Source organism: Astatotilapia calliptera, chromosome 15 (genome assembly GCF_964374335.1).
Source record: "Astatotilapia calliptera chromosome 15, fAstCal68.1, whole genome shotgun sequence".
Classification (NCBI taxonomy): Eukaryota; Metazoa; Chordata; class Actinopteri; order Cichliformes; family Cichlidae; genus Astatotilapia; species Astatotilapia calliptera.
The window spans coordinates 14,859,020-14,877,406 of record NC_137436.1 but is presented as its reverse complement, the minus strand read 5'-3'; the positions used below and the strand labels follow the sequence as shown (position 1 = coordinate 14,877,406).

Here is an 18,387-nt window from a genome sequence, read left to right as displayed (position 1 = left end):
CGTCTTATTCTTTGAGGTTATGGATTTTTCGCTCCTTCACACCAGTTCTTTTTAAAATAGTTGTCAAGGATTTGTGTTGTTCATCTTTAAAGTAACCTTCTCACATGCTCTATTCACAGTTTTGTGGTCCAGTCTTTGTCAACCGATTTGAACAACAATTTTGATTTTTGTACTTCGGATCAATTATTCTGTTGTACTGCAGACGCACAGAGTCAGTCCCTTTTAAATTATTAATGGCACCCAATAATGATTAGTTTTTATAATCAAGGCTTTGTTGTTGTTGTCGTCATTCAGAGGTATTATTACATTTCCACACTGATGAAGTGATTTATTTATTTCAGAAGAAAATATTTAACTAAATAAAAAACAATTTAACTGAGTTTCCCCAGTTGTGATGAAATTTCGTGGCACAGTCTGGGCTGACAAATCATCACCGCTTTCCCCAGAAGTTAGCTGTTAGTGTGGCAACATAGGGATTAAAACACTGATGATGAATCATTTATATTAAGACGTGCCTAAAAAACCCACAACAATGGCCACTATGCCAAGAAACAATATTTCATAATGAAAAAGAAAAAAACAAAAACAAAACAGGTTTTGAGTTGTTTTATAAGTTTATTAAAAATGAAACACTGAAATGTCCAAATTACATAAATGTTCAAAGACTGCAAGTCTCGTTTTAAAAAAATGAAATTCCAGTGTCAAGCTGAATTCCAGTTCGTCTGACGCCTGTGAACAGTCCTCACATGCTTTCTCTCTGAGTCGAAGTATTTGGACACACACTGGTCGAAATACGTTCTCACAGTCTCACGCATAAGTTACAAAATCAGCAAATGCAGTACAGAGCCTGCAAACGTATCACATGCAGGCAAGTTATTGTTTGAAAAAGAGGACAGCGACAAAGATACATTCACTGATTGTGTGTGAGTGTGTGTTCAAAACGTAGTCGTGCAGAACGGGCAGACTGGTCGCAGCTTTTCTCAAGAGCTGCTCATCCAAACAACACGAGTCAAGAAACGAGACAAAATAGCAAAAAAATATATATATCTGTACAGTTTTGATGTGGTTTTTACCCCTTCAGCTTTCTTTACGATCAGTTAAGACCACATAGATGATGACATTTGGTAAAAGTTTCTTACTGTAAAACTTCCCCAACACACACAGAGTGGTGCAGGCTGCGGCCACTGCAGGGGAAACACTGGCAACACAGAATTAGCCCAAATATGTGAACTGCTCATCTCAGTGAACTCAAATGCAACACTATGTGGTACCCTGGCCCACGTGGGTTAGACTAATGGTTGTTGGGATACATGATGAAGTCAGCAATTTCTCAAACATTAGTGAAATGACTCCTAATTAATTTGTTTATATAGAGATAGGCATGGAGGCCCTGGCAGGTTTATTATTGGAGATGGTGGAGGCTTTCTTCGATGTGGAGCCCCAGCAGGTGTACACCAGCCTGTCGTGGTTGTTGCTGCTCTGCAGTACTTTGCATTTATGTTTGCTTTGAGTTCCACCCTGAGACGAGCCCAATTTATTCTTTTGGCTGGATCCTTGTTCCTGGAGCTGAATATGGATGGGGTTTGGGGCCTGATGGGCTGTGGTAACGTGGACCCCAACTCGGTTTCCTCCCAGCTTGTGGTAGGTTGAGAGAAGCAGCCGGTGGAGCTCCCGCTGGAAAGTCTTGTTGAAGTAGAAGTAGATGAATGGGTTGTAGATGTGGGAGCTTTTGGCGAAGAGGGCGGGAAACACGAAACCCTCCGGAGCCATGTACCGGTGCTCCTTGTGGAAAATGAAAAGGAAGGACACGACAGCGTAGGGAGCCCAGGCAATTACAAAACCCAAACTGATGCAGAAAAACATCTGGAAGGGGAAGCGACAGAGTAAAGAGGGTAAGTTAGTACACTGGAAACTAATCAGAGACCTGATGAATCATCTCTGACACACAAATAACTTGTTTCCTATGAAACGATCCATTTTCAAACAAAGCAAAGATCATGTGGTGCAGCAGACTGAATATTTCATGTCTACACTTTCCTAGTAACGGATCTCGTACGGTCATGTGAATATTGACGTGTTCAGGAAAAAATTATGGCACTAATTCTATTTTTAAAGCGACACGAGTTTCTTTTAAATATAACGATATTTTTGTTATTTTTACCTTCACTTTATCTTTTCCATCTCGTGTGGTTGGAATGAACCCATTTCCGTTCCCTTAAATATTAATAGAAAAAACATAGCAGAGGCAACTCCTCCCTACAACCTCTTGGTCATCTGGGCCTCACACTGTGTTCTGGGCCTCGTGGGCTCTCTCCTGGTACTCTGGATTTCTTGAATTTTTTTTCAAGGTCAGCTTTGACCTCGGGTGCTAATAGTGAAGGTCAAGGTCAAATGCTTAACCAACCTAGGTACTCGTATCCCCCAAGGTTTAGATTGTTGTAAAATACGAAGACAATCGATAAAAAATTGTGAGTAATATAAAGTTGGTTTGTTGTGACCTCGAGGGGATTTTCAGCAAATTTAAATCAGCTTGAGCTGTTATTGGTATCTACCATCACAAAGAAATGTGAAATCCTGTGGACAGTAGAGTGCTAACAAACACAAATAGACAAACGGAACTGATTACATCCTCCCTTCCATTCAGAGGAAGAATACATCGATTGATGTGGCTGAAATGTATCTGTGATAAACTGCAGGACAGTCAAACATTCAAAATCAAAGGTTCTACAGACAAAAGACAAGTCAAGTATAAAGTGTGACTCAACTTGGAGAGACAAGAGGCTCAAATGTTTAGTTCTGAGATAACGCTGGAGGCTCTTCTTCCAGCTTCAAAGTCTCTAACAGATACATGTCATTATCAGCTTTGTTCAAAACCCTGTTACATACCAAGATATGCTGTTGCCTTAAAACTCCAAGAAGATCTAAGTTTAGATCCGATCTCCAACCACAATAAAAATGCACAGAGGGCTAAATGAAAGCAATGAGTAATGACTGATGAGTAAAAGATGTGAATGCCTGTACGACCTTCACAATGCATTAGTACTGTGATACCTCTATAACTGATAAAGTCTGATCTAATGCCACGAGGTCAAAGTGAGAATTTTACAGAGAAAGGTTCGAAATTATAAAAGCTCCAAAACTTAAAGAAAGATGCTTCATTGCTTTCTTTATTACCTCCTTTAAGATACACTGGACCATCCCATATGAAAGGAAAGGAGATATAACTGGCAACTAGCATGTAAATACTAATTATTAGCCTGTTTTTCATTTAATGCCATACCCTGCTGTTGTAATATTCATGGTTCACACCCAGCCTGGTTTTGCTGCAGGCCTCTTCCTGTCAGGAGGGACTTCTTCCTTCCCACTGTCACCAGCTGCTAATATATTGCAGGGTTTTTACTTTGCAAGATAAAGCATATTGAGATAACTCTATAAAGACAGTTTATTTAACTCTAATTCTTATAAAGTTTTTGCCTTGTGTGCCGAACATAGTTTTACATGTAAATGGAAAAAAAAATCTCTCTAATTTCTCTGGATCATCTGCCTCCATCTCCATCCTGCCTCTAGCATCCTCCTCTGTTACACCTCTGCACATCCTGCATCACTACATTCTTGAATCTTCTCTGTGGTGTTTCTCTTTTCCTCCTGCGTGCCACCTCCTTATTCAATATCCTTTGCTGCATGGTCACTTAATCATTTCCCCAGTGTGAATAGACAACATGAGCTGAGCTCAATATGAAAAGCATCTGGTTTCACTTTATAGGCTAGTATATATTAATTTTTCTTTAAAATTACAGGTGTGGTATTTGAGTGATGTTTTTCACGGGATATTCGGGTTGTTCTCTTTCATATGACCTGACTAGTTTGGTGTAGTTATCTGATGATGAGGTCAAGGATCAGTTATCAGGAAGAGACACGGGTGGTCATTTTTGGCACTATTCGACCACTGATGGAGAATTTCCTGTTGGTGTGCACCCAGCAGCAAATTCGAGCGCTGCCTGGACTGGATTCTCTCAACATTCTCAGTTCATGTGTGTTTGTCAAGTCTGCAGATATAATGTAAAGACTGAAGCTCACCATGGAGAGCCGCTTCTCAGCGCGGCGCAGGTTGTTGCGGATGCCCCTAGCAGACAGCAAGTAGGAGAAGCGGGACACCTTGTAGAGGATCCTGCACTGCGACACCACAATGAGGAGGACGGGAACCAGCGTGAAGCAGGCAAAGGAGCAGATGACATAGAAGGCATCCTTGGCGGAGGTGTGATAACCCTGCCAGGCGATTGTGCAGGACAGTCCGTAAGGCTCGGGGACGTACTCGCCCCAGCCGAACAGAGGGAAGCTGGACCACACTGTAGCAACCAGCCAGATAGCACAGCACAAGAGGCGGATGTTGGTTCCTTTCAGCCACACAGCTACAGCAAGAAGGCAAAAAAAAGGATAGAGACTGCAAGATTGGGGGCATTTGGGACATGAGTTACATGAAACTACTACTCTTAGCATCAAATTCTTATTAACTAACAACAACAGTCCTCACCGTAAGCCAAGCTGTAGCAGGTCTTTAGGTAGCGGATGATGCTGATGGCAGTGATGGTGAACATGCCGCACAAGCCGAAGGTGTAGCAGCCGAAGCCGTAGTAAACGCACGTGATGTTTTCTCCCAGCCAGGCGTGGTGGAAGGAGGACAGGATGGCGAGCGGGTAGAAGCAGATGCAGCTGAGGAAGTCGACAACAGCCAGGTTGACGCACAGCAGCTCCGAGCCCACCATCTTCTTCCTCCTGAGGTAACAGATCACCAGCACCAGCCCATTCCCCATTACAGAGAGCAGAGCTGCACCGGGAAGAAGGTCAGAAGGAAACTGCTGCATTCGTTTAGCATTTGGCCTCTTTGGAAGCAACACTATTTTTATAATTGCTATGACCAAAATGTTAGCAAACATTTAGAAAGTTTTTGAGACAAAGCAAAAAATGTTTACATATTTTATACCTTCAAAAGGGCATCGTTATTACTTTAAAGTGAGCGTATCCCATGGAAAATGTTCCCATCAGATATGCCAATGTCAGTTTTACTTAAATAGCACATTTAATTACAGATAATGTCAATGTTGTTTAATATAAAGATAAAAACATAGGCTCACAATGATGCCTCAAGGCAATTTAAAAAAGCAATATAAAAGTATACATAAAAATAAAATACAACACACTTAAACTCTTAATGCCGAGGGTATCATATTTGATAACTGAGGCTTTCTGACTACATCAGTGCGATTTGTTTTCCCCTGAAAAAACAAAATAAATTCCACAAAACTCACATAAGCAAATACATTTTGATTTTTTCAGCCAAGATTCCTGTTTTGATCACTGTGTTTCAAGGACAACAAATAGGAACAATTTTTTTTGTTCTTGACTTTTTGGAGCAGCAACAAATATTTCCCTCTTATTTTGCGATATCCAGCTGTTAATATGAGTGTTGCTCATTAGTTTGAGAATCACCTGATGTCGGCAGATGTTGTATACTTGTGTGGAAAATCTAAGAAAACCATCTTTAGCAGAATAACCTTCTTATGGGCACTTTGCACTATTTGCCCAGCAGTCTGACATGCTAGGAGTTCATTTTTAGGTCGTACATATCAAAGTGAGAGCCACCATGCAGAATAACTGGATTATTGACGTCTTAGAGGCAAACCGAGCACACATTTATATGAGTGACAACACAATACAGGTTAAATCCTTACTTATAGTTACTGCTATTGCAATGCACACCTTCAGCGCTCCTAGTCAAGTGTAACTAGTTTAATGAGCGACTGAGCCCTGCAGACAAATAAAAGTCAAATATAAGATCTGAGAAGTTCACTGAAAACGAACCAATGGAAAGAAAAAGAAAATGAAATGATTAAAGTTTAAATACTTTATATTTAGTGGAAATTAAAGCACTTTTTATAACTTAAAGGCGTGAATTAAGCTTATCAAAAAAATAGTCAACAGCATTTTTGTTTTCCAGGTAAAGCAGAAATAGAGAGAACAGATAACTCAGCATACCGATGGAGAAGATGGCCAGTCCCACGCATATGTCAGCAGCTGGGGTCAGTTTGGAGGTGAAGGCGGAGGTGGTCCGGTTTCCATCAGAGGAGTTCAGAGGCATCGGTCGCTGCTGCTGGTGTTGCTGATGCCGCAGTGGCTGAAATCCAGTCCTGTCTGTCAAAGGGAGATGAGGCTGACTTTCTTTTATGCATGGGGTTCTGTCGCCATGGTAACTCAAGTGTGTGATGTCCGTCAAATACACTGAGGATGGGGATCCAGGAGCTCTATAGACAAGGACGTTATAAGGACTTTGGCTTAACTTGCAAATGCCACCACAATATCTCCAAGAGCCTGGGCTTTAACAGCCTAACTAGCTATTTTTCCATTTATTCTAAGGTATTATAGTTTAGTTTATTTTTAATCCTGCAATATTACGATTCCTTAACATTTTGTTGACTTCAACTTAAAACCACATCAGAGAGCCAGAAACTGCAGTTCCTCCAGTGGCCAGTTGAAGCTGGGTCTATAAGAGAGTCAGACTTCCACATTAAAAACAAAAAACTTAAGAGATTAGATGAACTTTTCACAGCGTGGTACAAAGACTGGTTTTCATTCTTTGTGGCTTATTTCTGCCCTCACAATAACTATAGAGAAGGTGGTGTTTTATAACTGAAGGTGGCATGGCTGCTTTCATTTCCACCTGTAGGTGGATCATCGCAAGCTGTGTTTATGCTGTGGTTCCTTTTGAAGCATTTTTAATGGGAGTTTTTTTTGACTAATATAGACCATCTGGGACATTTATGATTCTTTTTTGGTGAGTGAATATTAAGTGTTTTAGTAGTTTGGTGCATTAGTCACCCTCTCATCCAAATATGACACTTCTGGCCTCAAAAGACCAACATGTCACCATGCAGAGGTCAGAAACTGATAGGTGACGTCTAGAGATCTCAAAAACCTGCGCATGGCTCACACACTGTGAGCCCAATGCACAAAATTGTATTTGCTAAACTTTTCGGAAGATTAAGTGGATTACATGCAAGTGTACACTCCTGAAAGCTGTGTTGCAAAACCTGTTAAAACTAGGACCTGCTGTTTCAGCTGCTAAACGGAGATTCACTTGTGGTTCTTTTCGAGCCACACATTTCTTGGGAGACGTGTCCGTCACCTCATTTTGCACATTTTAATATGTAGACATGGTGAAGATGGCATGCTGAAGTTCAAACTGAGCATCAGAATTGGGAACAAAAGTGATATAAGTGACTTGTATGGTTGTCAGACAGCCTGCCTCAGACAACCATCTTTAGGCTTCACAGAAGATGGCCTAAAAAAATGAAAACATCCAGTGAGCAGCATTTCTCTGGGTGAAGATACCTTGTTGACGTCAGAGGAAAATGGCCAGACTGCTTTGAAGTGAGGAAAACTGAGTAACCCAAATAACCACTCACTCATCCAAGATGTGCAAAAGAGCATCTCTGAATGGACAATATGTCAAGTCTTGATGCAGATGGTGATTGCAGCAGGAGTGACACCCGGTGTGGGTTTCCTGTGTCAAGAAAAGGAAATTGAACTACAGTTCACATGGGCAACACAGAATTGGATAAATGCAAGCATGAAAGCATGGATCCATCAAGCCTTGTATCAACTGTTGATGGCGTAATAGTGGGGGGGGGGGGGTTCATTTGCATGTCGGAGGCTACCTGGTTATTGTTGTTGACCCTGTCCACCCCTTTATGACCTCGGTGCAATCATGTTCTGATGCCTGCTTCACAAAGGTTAGAACAAACTTCTGGTGAGCTGATTTCATGAGCCCTTCAAACCAAAAACCAAGTATTTAAAACTTAATGATTCAGATAATTGATCTACATTTGAAAATCCTTAATTTTATGCTAAGTTCCCATGTATTTTCACTCCTGTGCAGCAATGCTGGTATAATAGCACCACATCAGGGCTGGTTCTGGTCCCCGAGCTGCACAATAGGAAGCATAATAATCATCACTGTTGCTTATGGCAGGTCGAGGCACCATCTGCTGACCTCTATGAAGAACTGCAAGAAAGCAAAAAAGTCAAAGGAGAAAAAAAAAAAAAAAAGACAACTGGAGGCTTTGAGTAGAAAGATAAAGTAGACTTTATTTAATGGTGAAACCTAAATAAGATCTGTGATTACAAAACAGGCTCCCCATGTAGTTTCTTTCAATGTCACAGAGGCTGGAATGCTGTACTGACAGAAAAGGCATCAGAAAGACTTGACCTAAAATATAAAGCTTGAAAACTACGAGCTTCAGAGAGAGTCGAGAGAAAGAAACCCTCTCACGAGTCGTTCCTACAATCCAATGGCAGTTACAATAGTTTAATGAAGACGTTCAGCAGTTGTCAACATCAGAAACTGGAGAATAAAAGCAATCGTGACTTCATGAAGTCTGTAGAAAAGAGACAGTGAAGAGGCATAGATGGTAAAAGAAAGGGTTTCCTTTGTTGCACTACGTCATAAAGGGCCTCATTTGGTTAGGACATAAAAATACATGGTAGCACGAAAGCCTTCTGTGCATCAAATGTCTAAGATGCTTGGAAGTCTTTGCACTGACTACACTTTTCTCAGACCACTGAAATGTTACGCTGTACATTAAATCAGAAACCAAGTGGCATTTTCCCTTTAAGTAGCCTCCAAGCTAACATACACATATACACCCACGCGACAAATATACACTCAAGCGCATCCTGCATCCCCATCATGAGCCAGCTGCAAAAAAAAAGGGAAACATCCAAAAATATTCGGGTTATCAATACACTGGAAAAATATAGCACTGTAGGTCTCTCTCTTTTCATTTTTAAAGGAATAGTTTAGCAGCTTGGGAAATATCAGAGTAAGAGGTGAAGATTGGTTTGAATAAGCAGCCTGAAGCTAATAAAGTTCACCCACCAGCTTCTCCAACTCTAACACCGCAGGCGTCTGCATGGATTAAACAAACCACATCTCTTTTTAATTTTTAAGCTTTGGAGGTGCTGTTTGGGTGGATTTTATTTCTCAGGGTAGAGCCAGGCCAGCTGCTTCACATTCACCACATATATTCAACCTCTTCCCCTCGCCTTAAAAAAAGAAACAATGCTGAACTCCTCCTTTAAAACTCCAGTTATTAAGAAAAATATTTCCTTTGTTGAAAAGCTCTTTCTCAATACTTTAGTGTAAAGGATTTTATAAACACAGCTCTGCATTTTTCAAATCGGCATCACCCAGATGAATACAATTTTACCAACACCTGAAACACAAAAATAAGTGTTTAGTCTTATTGTTCATTAAATTCATCGTCTCAGGCAGAGTCATTTACAGAGTGCTCACTCTATATCTGGGATTAATATCTCTATCCATTTTGGCCATCTTTAAAAAAGGAAATGGTTGTGTTCTTTAGCTTTCCTGTATCTTAATGCACACCAAATGTTTACTTTTTGGGTCTGGTCCCAAACACCCCCCCACCCCACCCCACAAAACAAAAAATAATAATTTTTGCCGTTCTCTTAAGTGTTGGCAGCGATGAGGAAAAAGCACATTAAAAATAGACATCTTTAAATAGCTGTTCAGCTCTTCTAAGTGCAGCACAAATCGGAAACATTGAATTCAAGTCATCGTTATCTCCTCCCCCGTCTCCGCGTATCATACAACGAATATACCGAAAAGAAACATTTTCAGTTAAGAAACTAAATGTGAAAGGATAAATCTTTGATCAGACAAATAAACAGTATACTGCAGCCACACTGTAACATCCAAAAATAGTCTGAAGTTGAAATATAGATTTTTTTTTTCTTGCCAAAGAAATGCTGGCGTTCACTCTAAGTAGATTTCATATACTGCTGAGGTGTGATTTGTGTTTTTACGTCTCTGTTGATCCTACCCCGGCAGTCCTGAACGCAGCATCAAACCGTTACAGAGTAAAACACTGACGTCCGGTGTCATTTGGCACATGGGGTGCTCTTGCTGACAGCTGCGGTGGCGTCGGGGTCTTTGTTGTCTGCGGTAACGGCAGCGGCGCTCCTTTCCTGGTCCTCGTGGTTACTGTTACTATTATTGTTGTTGTTGTTTTGGACACTCGGAAGCCCGTGGCTGTTGTTCTGGACCAGCGGCATGTCACCGAGCTTCAGCTCCTCCAGCTTCTTCCACAGCTCTTCTCTCTCCTGCTCCTTCTTCTTTTCCCTGTGAAACCACAGTATTTAAAAACAAAAACTAAGCAAAACACCAGACACCAGTGTTGATATCACCAAACCAATAATTTTCATCACAGTTTTAATCAAAACAACCTATTTTTCCCTAACGAAATAAAAACTAATGCATGAGGACAAAAAAATATGATGAAATTCATAAAAACAAGATGTTCTGGAGAGATGACATCCAATCTGAACTAATTAAGCTGTGTAGTAAGATCAGATGCACACATTTGATCTGACCCTGGGGAATCAGGAGAGGGCTTTGGCTAACAACGTGACAAAACGTGAACACCTGAGAGGAAGTGAAGAGACATAAGGACACATTTCACATCTGATGTCAAGGAAAATAACAGACTAAACTGTGTGTAGCAACGTTCACTGGTAAAAACAAGGTTTTACATTTTATACTTTAGTCAGTTATTATATGTAGTTGACAAAAACTAAAAGAGCATAAATGTCCAAATTATAATTATGATTAAAACTAAATGTCTTGATCCTCTAAATTCGCATTCATTATTACAAGCAGAAATATTGTCAGCCATGCTGGATATAATACTCATTTTCTTCCTTTTCCTCCACTCTGCTTCTGGTTGCTAAACATTAAATGAATTTGCATGAGGAGGCGTGAGTTTTACTTTGACCTGCCGACACTCGTCTTCTGCTCCCATTCATTAAAACGCCTTCTGCTGTGTCGGCTGTGCATGAAGTGATCTGTTCACGCATGAATGTTTGGCAGTGACTAAACGACAGGTGAATGTTGTGCAATTAATGAATAATCCTGTGGTGGGAAGAACACAGAACTTGGGTGTAACGATAAATGCATAAAACAAACCAAAATGACCATTTCTTCACTATTAAACATTAAAAAAAGAGATGAGATCAGCAAAAACATTCTAAATGATTTCTGAAGTTATGTGTCAGAGGCTGCACAGCATTACTTTAACACTTCAGAGACATTTTTCCTTTAGATAACAGAAACACGACAGGAAAAAGAGTGTTTGAGTCACTCACCGTTGCCGGTCTGCTTTATAGGAGGACGTCAACTCATCGAAAAGTGTGCAGTTCATCTCCATCAGCGTCTTCAGCACATTGTAGACTAGAGCTACGATTGTCCTGCAACACAACAGAGACTGCCATCAGCAACACAGCTGTGAAATGTGCATGAGTGGATGTCATATTTCGCTGTAACTGTGCAGAAAATCTATTTGCTGGTGAATCATTCCCAAACCAGCCAACACTCTAGTTTTCACACACATTTCTCCATCTCCTAGTGACTTTACATTTTTGTTAGAAACTTCTGTAGTTTTTGTGATGCTCAGACCTTGTTTTAATAAATAACTGGATTACACACACCCTAAAGTTTTGTGTGTGCGTGTCAACAAGTCTCTAAGTGCCAAATGGCAATTGACAACCTGAATCGAGAAGTGCGAGCGCAGCTAATCATAAACAGGAAGGCAAATCAGCTGAATGAATTGGCCATATTAGCTTTAGCTTCACCGCTTTTACAGTGAAAACAGTACAAAGCGATGCAGAAACACGTGTGAGCTACATCCTACTCGTAAATGTGTGTGACAGGTGACTGTTGGCTTCAGGAAAGCTTGAACAATATTCATTATTTTAAGCTTTCCAAGTTAACCACTCATGATCAAAATCCCTGTAAGCGGGTTATAAGAGCATGCACTGTTCTCAGAGAGGTTTGTAATACTTTGACCTCCAAGATCTATGCTAAATGATGTGTGAGACGTGCCAGACATGATGGTGTCTTTTTGTATCGCCTGCCATGTGTACATGTTAACACATTCTTAAGAAAAGCTCACGAGAGCAGCCTTAACACAGACACAGCAACAGGTTTCAGTGCACATTTTCATAGATGAGGTTGAAAGCGGTCCTTTGACTTTTATTCATTACATAACAATTGTTTCTAGCGCGCGGCGATCACGGTACATACGGATTCCAGTGTTCTTTGGAGATTCTGTACAGGCTGCCAAACATGATGGGAAGGATCTTGTCGATGTTCTCTTCGATGAGGCTGAGGATGTACTCGTTATTCCAGAAGTAGAGCGCCCGCTCTGCTACCTGCAAACACAGAGAAAGAAGAAAAACTCCAGTTTAAACAATGAAAGCTGACTGGAATTTGGGAGTGTTATGATAATGATGCTCAGAAAGTAGGGGACCAAAGCCCTTTCAGACATGTGCCTCTTGCATAAATCCAGCTTTACATGGGTAATTTCTATGTAGCAGTCATGATAACACGAGAAAAGCTGTTGGTTTATAAGACACTTCAGGCTAAACATAATTCAGTTTTCTTATTTCATTAAGGGTTTTACACCACTTTTACATGTGCACTGCAGCCTATAGGTTGAATCAAAGAACGTAAATGCTCAACACAATTTTATCAGACATTCGATTCATTCATTCAGCAGCAAGGTCTACGCACGGTCTTTGTGAGACAATTAAAGAGAACAGTCTGGTGATTTTCATAGCTTTCAAGTGGCCATTGAGTGTCCTGCTTCCTGCCCTGACTAAACTAAACAGAGCCACGGTTCTCAAAGGAAGCGTTTGTGTGGCTTGTGATAAGTAAAGCATTAACTAATGTACTAGCGGTTCATGTTACACTACAGAAACACAGAACAGACCATCTGAGCATTTCCCTTCAATATTTAACTCCTGTTCTTGCCAACATAATGATCTAAGCCTTCCATTACTGAACAACCACAGCTGGGTTCACAGAATTAACCCGCAGAATTAAAATCACCCTGAAACATCCCTTAGTTACGCTGCTATTGGCTTCGGTTTCCAGGGGATGCAACTACTTTCTGGTATTATAACTAGCTTGTGTTCTTTTGCTCTATGTTCCTCTTTTCACTTTCCCCTCATTCACCAGCCAGTTAAAAGATATTGCTGCCCATAACCCAGTCGGGTGATACAGGAAGTCTTTTCGTGTTAAAGGTTTTTTTCTCCCCACGGTCACTGGGCTGATCATAGGGGGCTACCTGATTGTTAGGGTTTTCCCTTGTAGTGTCTTTAGCTTTCAATAAAAAGAGCTATGAGACAATCGTTGTAGTAAACTGGTGCTACAGAAATAAAACTGAATTAACTGAAATATTAACAGCATCTAACTAATGATTAATAAACAAAATACAAAATTACTAACACAAACCACCACTACCATCAAAAAAATATATTACAAATATTAAAAATGTTTGATGCACTTTTTCTTTAATGTGCTGGTCCTCAACCCTGAAACAGCACTTCCTGTAGTAAGAACATGTTGGGCACAGATGACCACCTTCTGTACTTCTTATGAGCAACACCACCTTTCGTGTGTGAAAAACAGCTTTAAAGATAAACTTTTATACTGCAATATTTTTAAAAGCATACCTGAAAATGTGGATTGGTCACACATTTGGAGATCTGCTTGAATAGTGGCTCCTGGATCTTTTTGAACTGCGTTGGTTCGATGACATCCAGAATCTCTTCAATTTCGCCAAGAAACATCACCTAATTGGACAGGAGGTGCAGAATATTGAAATGTGGCTGGCAGCATACAGATTTTTAAACGTGTTGTCTATTTGTAGACATGCAGACTACCTCTTTCTGGCTGCAGGTTTTAGGCCAAAACTTCAGCAGACCACGGATCACCTTTGAAAAAGAAACAGAATATTCCTTGAGTTTTTCTCTCTCGTGTCAATTTGAGTGGGCAGCTTTTAGCATCCACAACACATTTCTCTGCAGTGTAGACAAATATAGTGCCTAGTCTTTGTGCTTTCAGTGGGAGAAATGATTAAAGAAAAGAAAAAAAGTACCGGCTCGGTAAGCGTAGGATCCTTCTCCAAGAACTGCACCACGCAGTAGGCAAGCTGAGGAGCACAGATAAAAATAAACACAAACAAACCCAAAAATTGCATCAGACAAAGCAGGCATCACACCATTTGAAAATAATATAATTATTTTAATGAATCCACACTGTGTTGAACAAAGCAGTGAATTCTTAAATAAGTATTTTAATTTCCAAGCCACTAGAAGGTGCTGCAGTACAGAGATTACACCATCGCCTTGCTTAATCCTCCTGAGACAAGCAGCTTCATAATTCAGCTATAAACAGTCTAACAGTTTCTGTGCAATGGCACAAATCAAAACCCCCAATAATGTTTCCAGGACATGGTGAAGAGTTTCCTCTACCTGTGCATGAAAAAGAGCCAATCCTTTAGCTGTGTGTAACGGGATGAGCACCTTCATCAGAAACTGCTTGTGCTCGGCTTTCAGAGGCAACGCAAACCCGTTGATGATACTGCAAACATAGAAACAGCAGGACAACGTTAGATTACACACAAAACAGCAGCATGAACTGTGAGAATAGAGCAGAGCATGGCTTTAAAAAGGCCTGAAGAGCCTTTTACCTCAACATTAACAAGTAAAACTAACTCGCAGGTTATTGTAACTACACAAGATAGTGATACGTTTTCTTGTCACTGGTTGGCTGTATTGCACAAACCAATGAGGATTAAAACCCATTGAGACGTCCAAGTGGGCTCAAAAGTTATGACCAGGTCAAATTAATCTCATTCACTACCAACTGAGGGTGTCTGAGTGCTATGACTGCATGGTCAGTATTAACCACGGCCATATTGAGCAGGAAAATATGTGAGCACACCATCACATCATCGTTTTACTAATGTGAGGCCACAACCACACCTTTGCAGTGTGGGAGTCAACCAATAGGATCGCTCCCTCCATGATCACCACCTTCTATCAGGTAATATGCAACATACAATATTTCAAGATCATTTAGCATTTCATGATTATTTCTATGGTTTGTTATGCACAATTAATCAACACGGAGAAAGTGATGTTAACGACTTTGCTAAAATTGTTGAATCAACACATCAGGATCAAGGATTTGGTGGAATTTTAAGTGGTGTCCATGCAGGTTATGTTGTATGTGACATTGATCTTGAGCACAATTTTGATGAAAACCCTTTAGCTGATCACTGTAAGTGTGACTAAACTATGACCAATGGTAGTGGTTATTATGAATTGGGGATCATTTTATGGGTTTAACATCTTATATAACAAAGAAATCTTTCTTAGAAGTTACAATTTCATTCAATTCATAGATCAATAAACGTGTCTGATGATCAGCTTTAGTGTACAGTTACTGTGTAACTTTACATCACACAACATTTTGTCACTCACCTTCCCAGGATCTCTAACAGTTCAGCAACTCCATTGAAGTGTTCGGTTTCATATATGAACCTGGAACAGCAGCAAACACATTGACGATTGAAATTATCAAACACGTCACAACTGTGAAAGCAGAGCACCCTGATCAGAACAATTGATTAGCACCGCTCCCAACGCTGCGCTCCTTTCAAATGCTATCACTCCGATTTGGGATCCAAGTTGGGTAAGTACCATTACACTGATATTTCATGATTCCTAATCAAGAATACAAACAAAATTATACCATCATAGCCTTTATAATTAGCTAATTTATGATTGGAGCCTAAAAATAAACCCACAGAAAACGGGCATCGCCTGCATACTTGCAGCCAAAAGGAAAAAGCTAAATAAGTCTAATCTATGTAGGCAATGAATAATTATCTGGAAAAATCAAACATATTTGGCTTCACACTGGGAGGCTCTTATGTAAGTAAATGATCCATGCATCATTTAGCTCGTCTGTTTGGTAACACATTTCCATCTAGCTGTGCAGACCTGGTATGTACAGACAGAGCCTGACAACTGTGGCACTATTTTTATCCTCTACGGCAGATGGTCAAAGTGGGTGCACCCGTTTTGCCACCTTGCCTGTTGGAAATGACATCAAGTGTCCCCTGTTTCAATCATCTGAAGCTCATTGTCACGCAGCAACAGGAGCAGTAAGGACACAACACACTGCTGCCAGGAGTAAGTGACACCTCCAACTGAACCGTTTTACTTCTCCTGGTGTTTAAGGCCTGGAGTGAATCTGAGTGAAGACTTTAGCTCACTTTGTGCAAGAGGTGGTCAACTGAACAGACCAGAAACACTAAAACTGAAAAGAACTGACTGAATACATTGCTCATCAGTTTTTCAAAAATCTATCAAAAAACTTGCTCAAAACTAAAAAATTTTACTTTCTTTTTAATATATCCAAATTTGAGCTGACACACTAGACTTCTCTAAGAAGTTAGTCAAACATAACATTCAGCCAATAAAAAGAATGTGCATGTTCAGGAATTAATTGCTGCAATTTGGTATCTTAATTTAAAAAAAATTATTTGCTTTACTATTTTTCTGCTTTTAAAACTAACTAAATAAATAAATAAATAAAACAGCTAATTTAAAAATTCATGGACAACAACAATAATTATATTTTAGCATTAAAAATATAATTTTGATTAAAGAGCTTCTGCATATAGGTAAATTAACCATTACACAACATGATTTTGGTATTTAGAAAATGTTTAATTTAGGGTAGCTGTTGTTTGGTTCTAATAAATTTGTTGTATACCGCTGTAATACTTTTTCAGAAGAATATTTAGTTGATTTTATTGGGGACAGCTTATTCTGTGAGATATAAACCTTAAACCTCTGGTGCAGACGTGGAGAGCTGGAGTAAAGACGGTCAAGTCATTCCTGTTGCACTCCTTTGAAGTCTGCTTAAAGCCTGGGGTGTGCAGCCGGTGAATTGTAATGTAAAGTCATGCTGACGAACCCAGGGGGTTTTCTGTACGGTTGTCCGTATCCTCTCGTTAACAGTCAGATGATGAATTTGCATCACTGACAGAAGTGCAGTACCAAATACACCAAGACTCTCACCTGTTTAACAATCCCCTCAACATATCATGGTGTTAGAGGGGAATACATCACCACATAATGTAGCGCAAAAATGTTCATAGTATGCAAGTACATTTTTTTCATTTGTTCAATTTTCAACTCAATTCCATTTAATTTTATTTGTATAGTGCCAAATCACAACAACAGTTGCCTCAAGGTGCTTTATATTGTAAGGTTAAGACCCTACAATAATACAGAGAAACCCCAACCATGAGATGATCCCCTATGAGCAAGCGCTTTGGCGACAGTGGGAAGGAAAAACTCCCTTTTAATAGGAAGAAATTCAGGCAGAACCAAGCTCAGGGAAGGGAGGCCATCTAGCATCATTTGTTTGGGGATCGGGTGGGAACTTTTTTCATATTTGGTCGAACTTATATAGAAGAACCGTTAAGGAGAGGAGGCCAAAACAATATCTAATGATACCTCAAAACAGGTTTGTATTGGTTTTGTGCCTCTTCTTGTTTTGTTTAGTCAGAAATAAATGAAGATGATCTGATGACCCAATACTACACAAGTAAAGAAACATAATAATTCTTATTCTTGAAACAGTAGAGAAAAATATCAGATCTAAATACGTTGTTTAAATCAGATAACAAAACAAAAAACCCCAAACCCCAAAACAAAATGAAAACAAACTTTAAAGGTTTTGTGTCTTTAAGAGAACCTGCTAAAAGTAAAAACAAACAAACAAAAAAAACCCCCACAATAATCTTGACATTTATTCATTAAAAAAAAAATCTCATTAAATGTGAAAGATTTTAGTCTGTTTAGTGACAACCAAAAAATGTAAGTGCTTTTTGGGTTTTTCCATAGGGGTTTACAGTGCAGCTGCTTTCCTGGCCCAACTCACTACAGATCAAATTGGGCTACATGTACTCAGTGAAGTGCTATAAAACACCTGTTCAAATGTATCCATTAACAGCTGTTAAACTTTATCCTTTCTTCTTTTTCTTCTCACTCTTTTTAAATTGTAAATATAACAAAAATTATCGTAAAAAGACAGTACATAATAAGTTATAGATGTTCTTAGGTCTATTTTATATGCCCTTAATTTGCATTATATCCCAAAAGACTTTTTGATACCTTAACTAAATTTAGTGACTGGCTTATCAGGTTGAAACAAAAGCTTAGTCCCCCGAGAAAGTTCTTGTGTAAGACTACATACTTCACGGGAAGCTACTGCCTGTTGGTTTCTGTCCCAGAAGGCCAAGCCTCTAGTCTAACTCAGAGCAACTGGCTAATGACAGGTAAAAACAAATACAGGGAACAGGTGTTTGGATCTAGAGACATTCTGATTACAGGGATTTTCCCAGCTCAAAATGGGCCTCTAGGAGGTGACTACACACATGAATGACC

General features: G+C 39.8%; 2 protein-coding genes across 2 annotated transcripts in view; both read right to left on the bottom strand.

Annotated features, from left to right (window-relative positions):
• Positions 1–595: 595 nt before the first annotated feature.
• On the bottom strand, positions 596–7,990 carry opn8c (opsin 8, group member c). The gene is given in 5 exon segments (XM_080289807.1): positions 596–1,542; positions 1,544–1,585; positions 1,588–1,863; positions 4,078–4,409; positions 4,532–7,990. Coding segments are annotated over 5 exon segments (1,230 nt in total). The 5' UTR covers positions 4,935–7,990; the 3' UTR covers positions 596–1,365.
• Positions 7,991–8,122: 132 nt separating this feature from the next.
• Positions 8,123–18,387, bottom strand: part of ppp2r5a (protein phosphatase 2, regulatory subunit B', alpha isoform) — a 60,519-nt gene continuing 50,254 nt past the window's right edge. Inside the window, exons 6-13 of the mRNA XM_026143355.2 lie at positions 15,406–15,465; positions 14,392–14,500; positions 14,016–14,069; positions 13,801–13,851; positions 13,591–13,710; positions 12,158–12,285; positions 11,221–11,322; positions 8,123–10,198 (exon numbers count right to left, since the gene is read on the bottom strand). Of these exons, the coding sequence (XP_025999140.1) occupies positions 9,958–10,198; positions 11,221–11,322; positions 12,158–12,285; positions 13,591–13,710; positions 13,801–13,851; positions 14,016–14,069; positions 14,392–14,500; positions 15,406–15,465 (865 nt within the window). The 3' untranslated portion in view covers positions 8,123–9,957. The remainder of the gene's footprint in view (positions 10,199–11,220; positions 11,323–12,157; positions 12,286–13,590; positions 13,711–13,800; positions 13,852–14,015; positions 14,070–14,391; positions 14,501–15,405; positions 15,466–18,387) is intronic.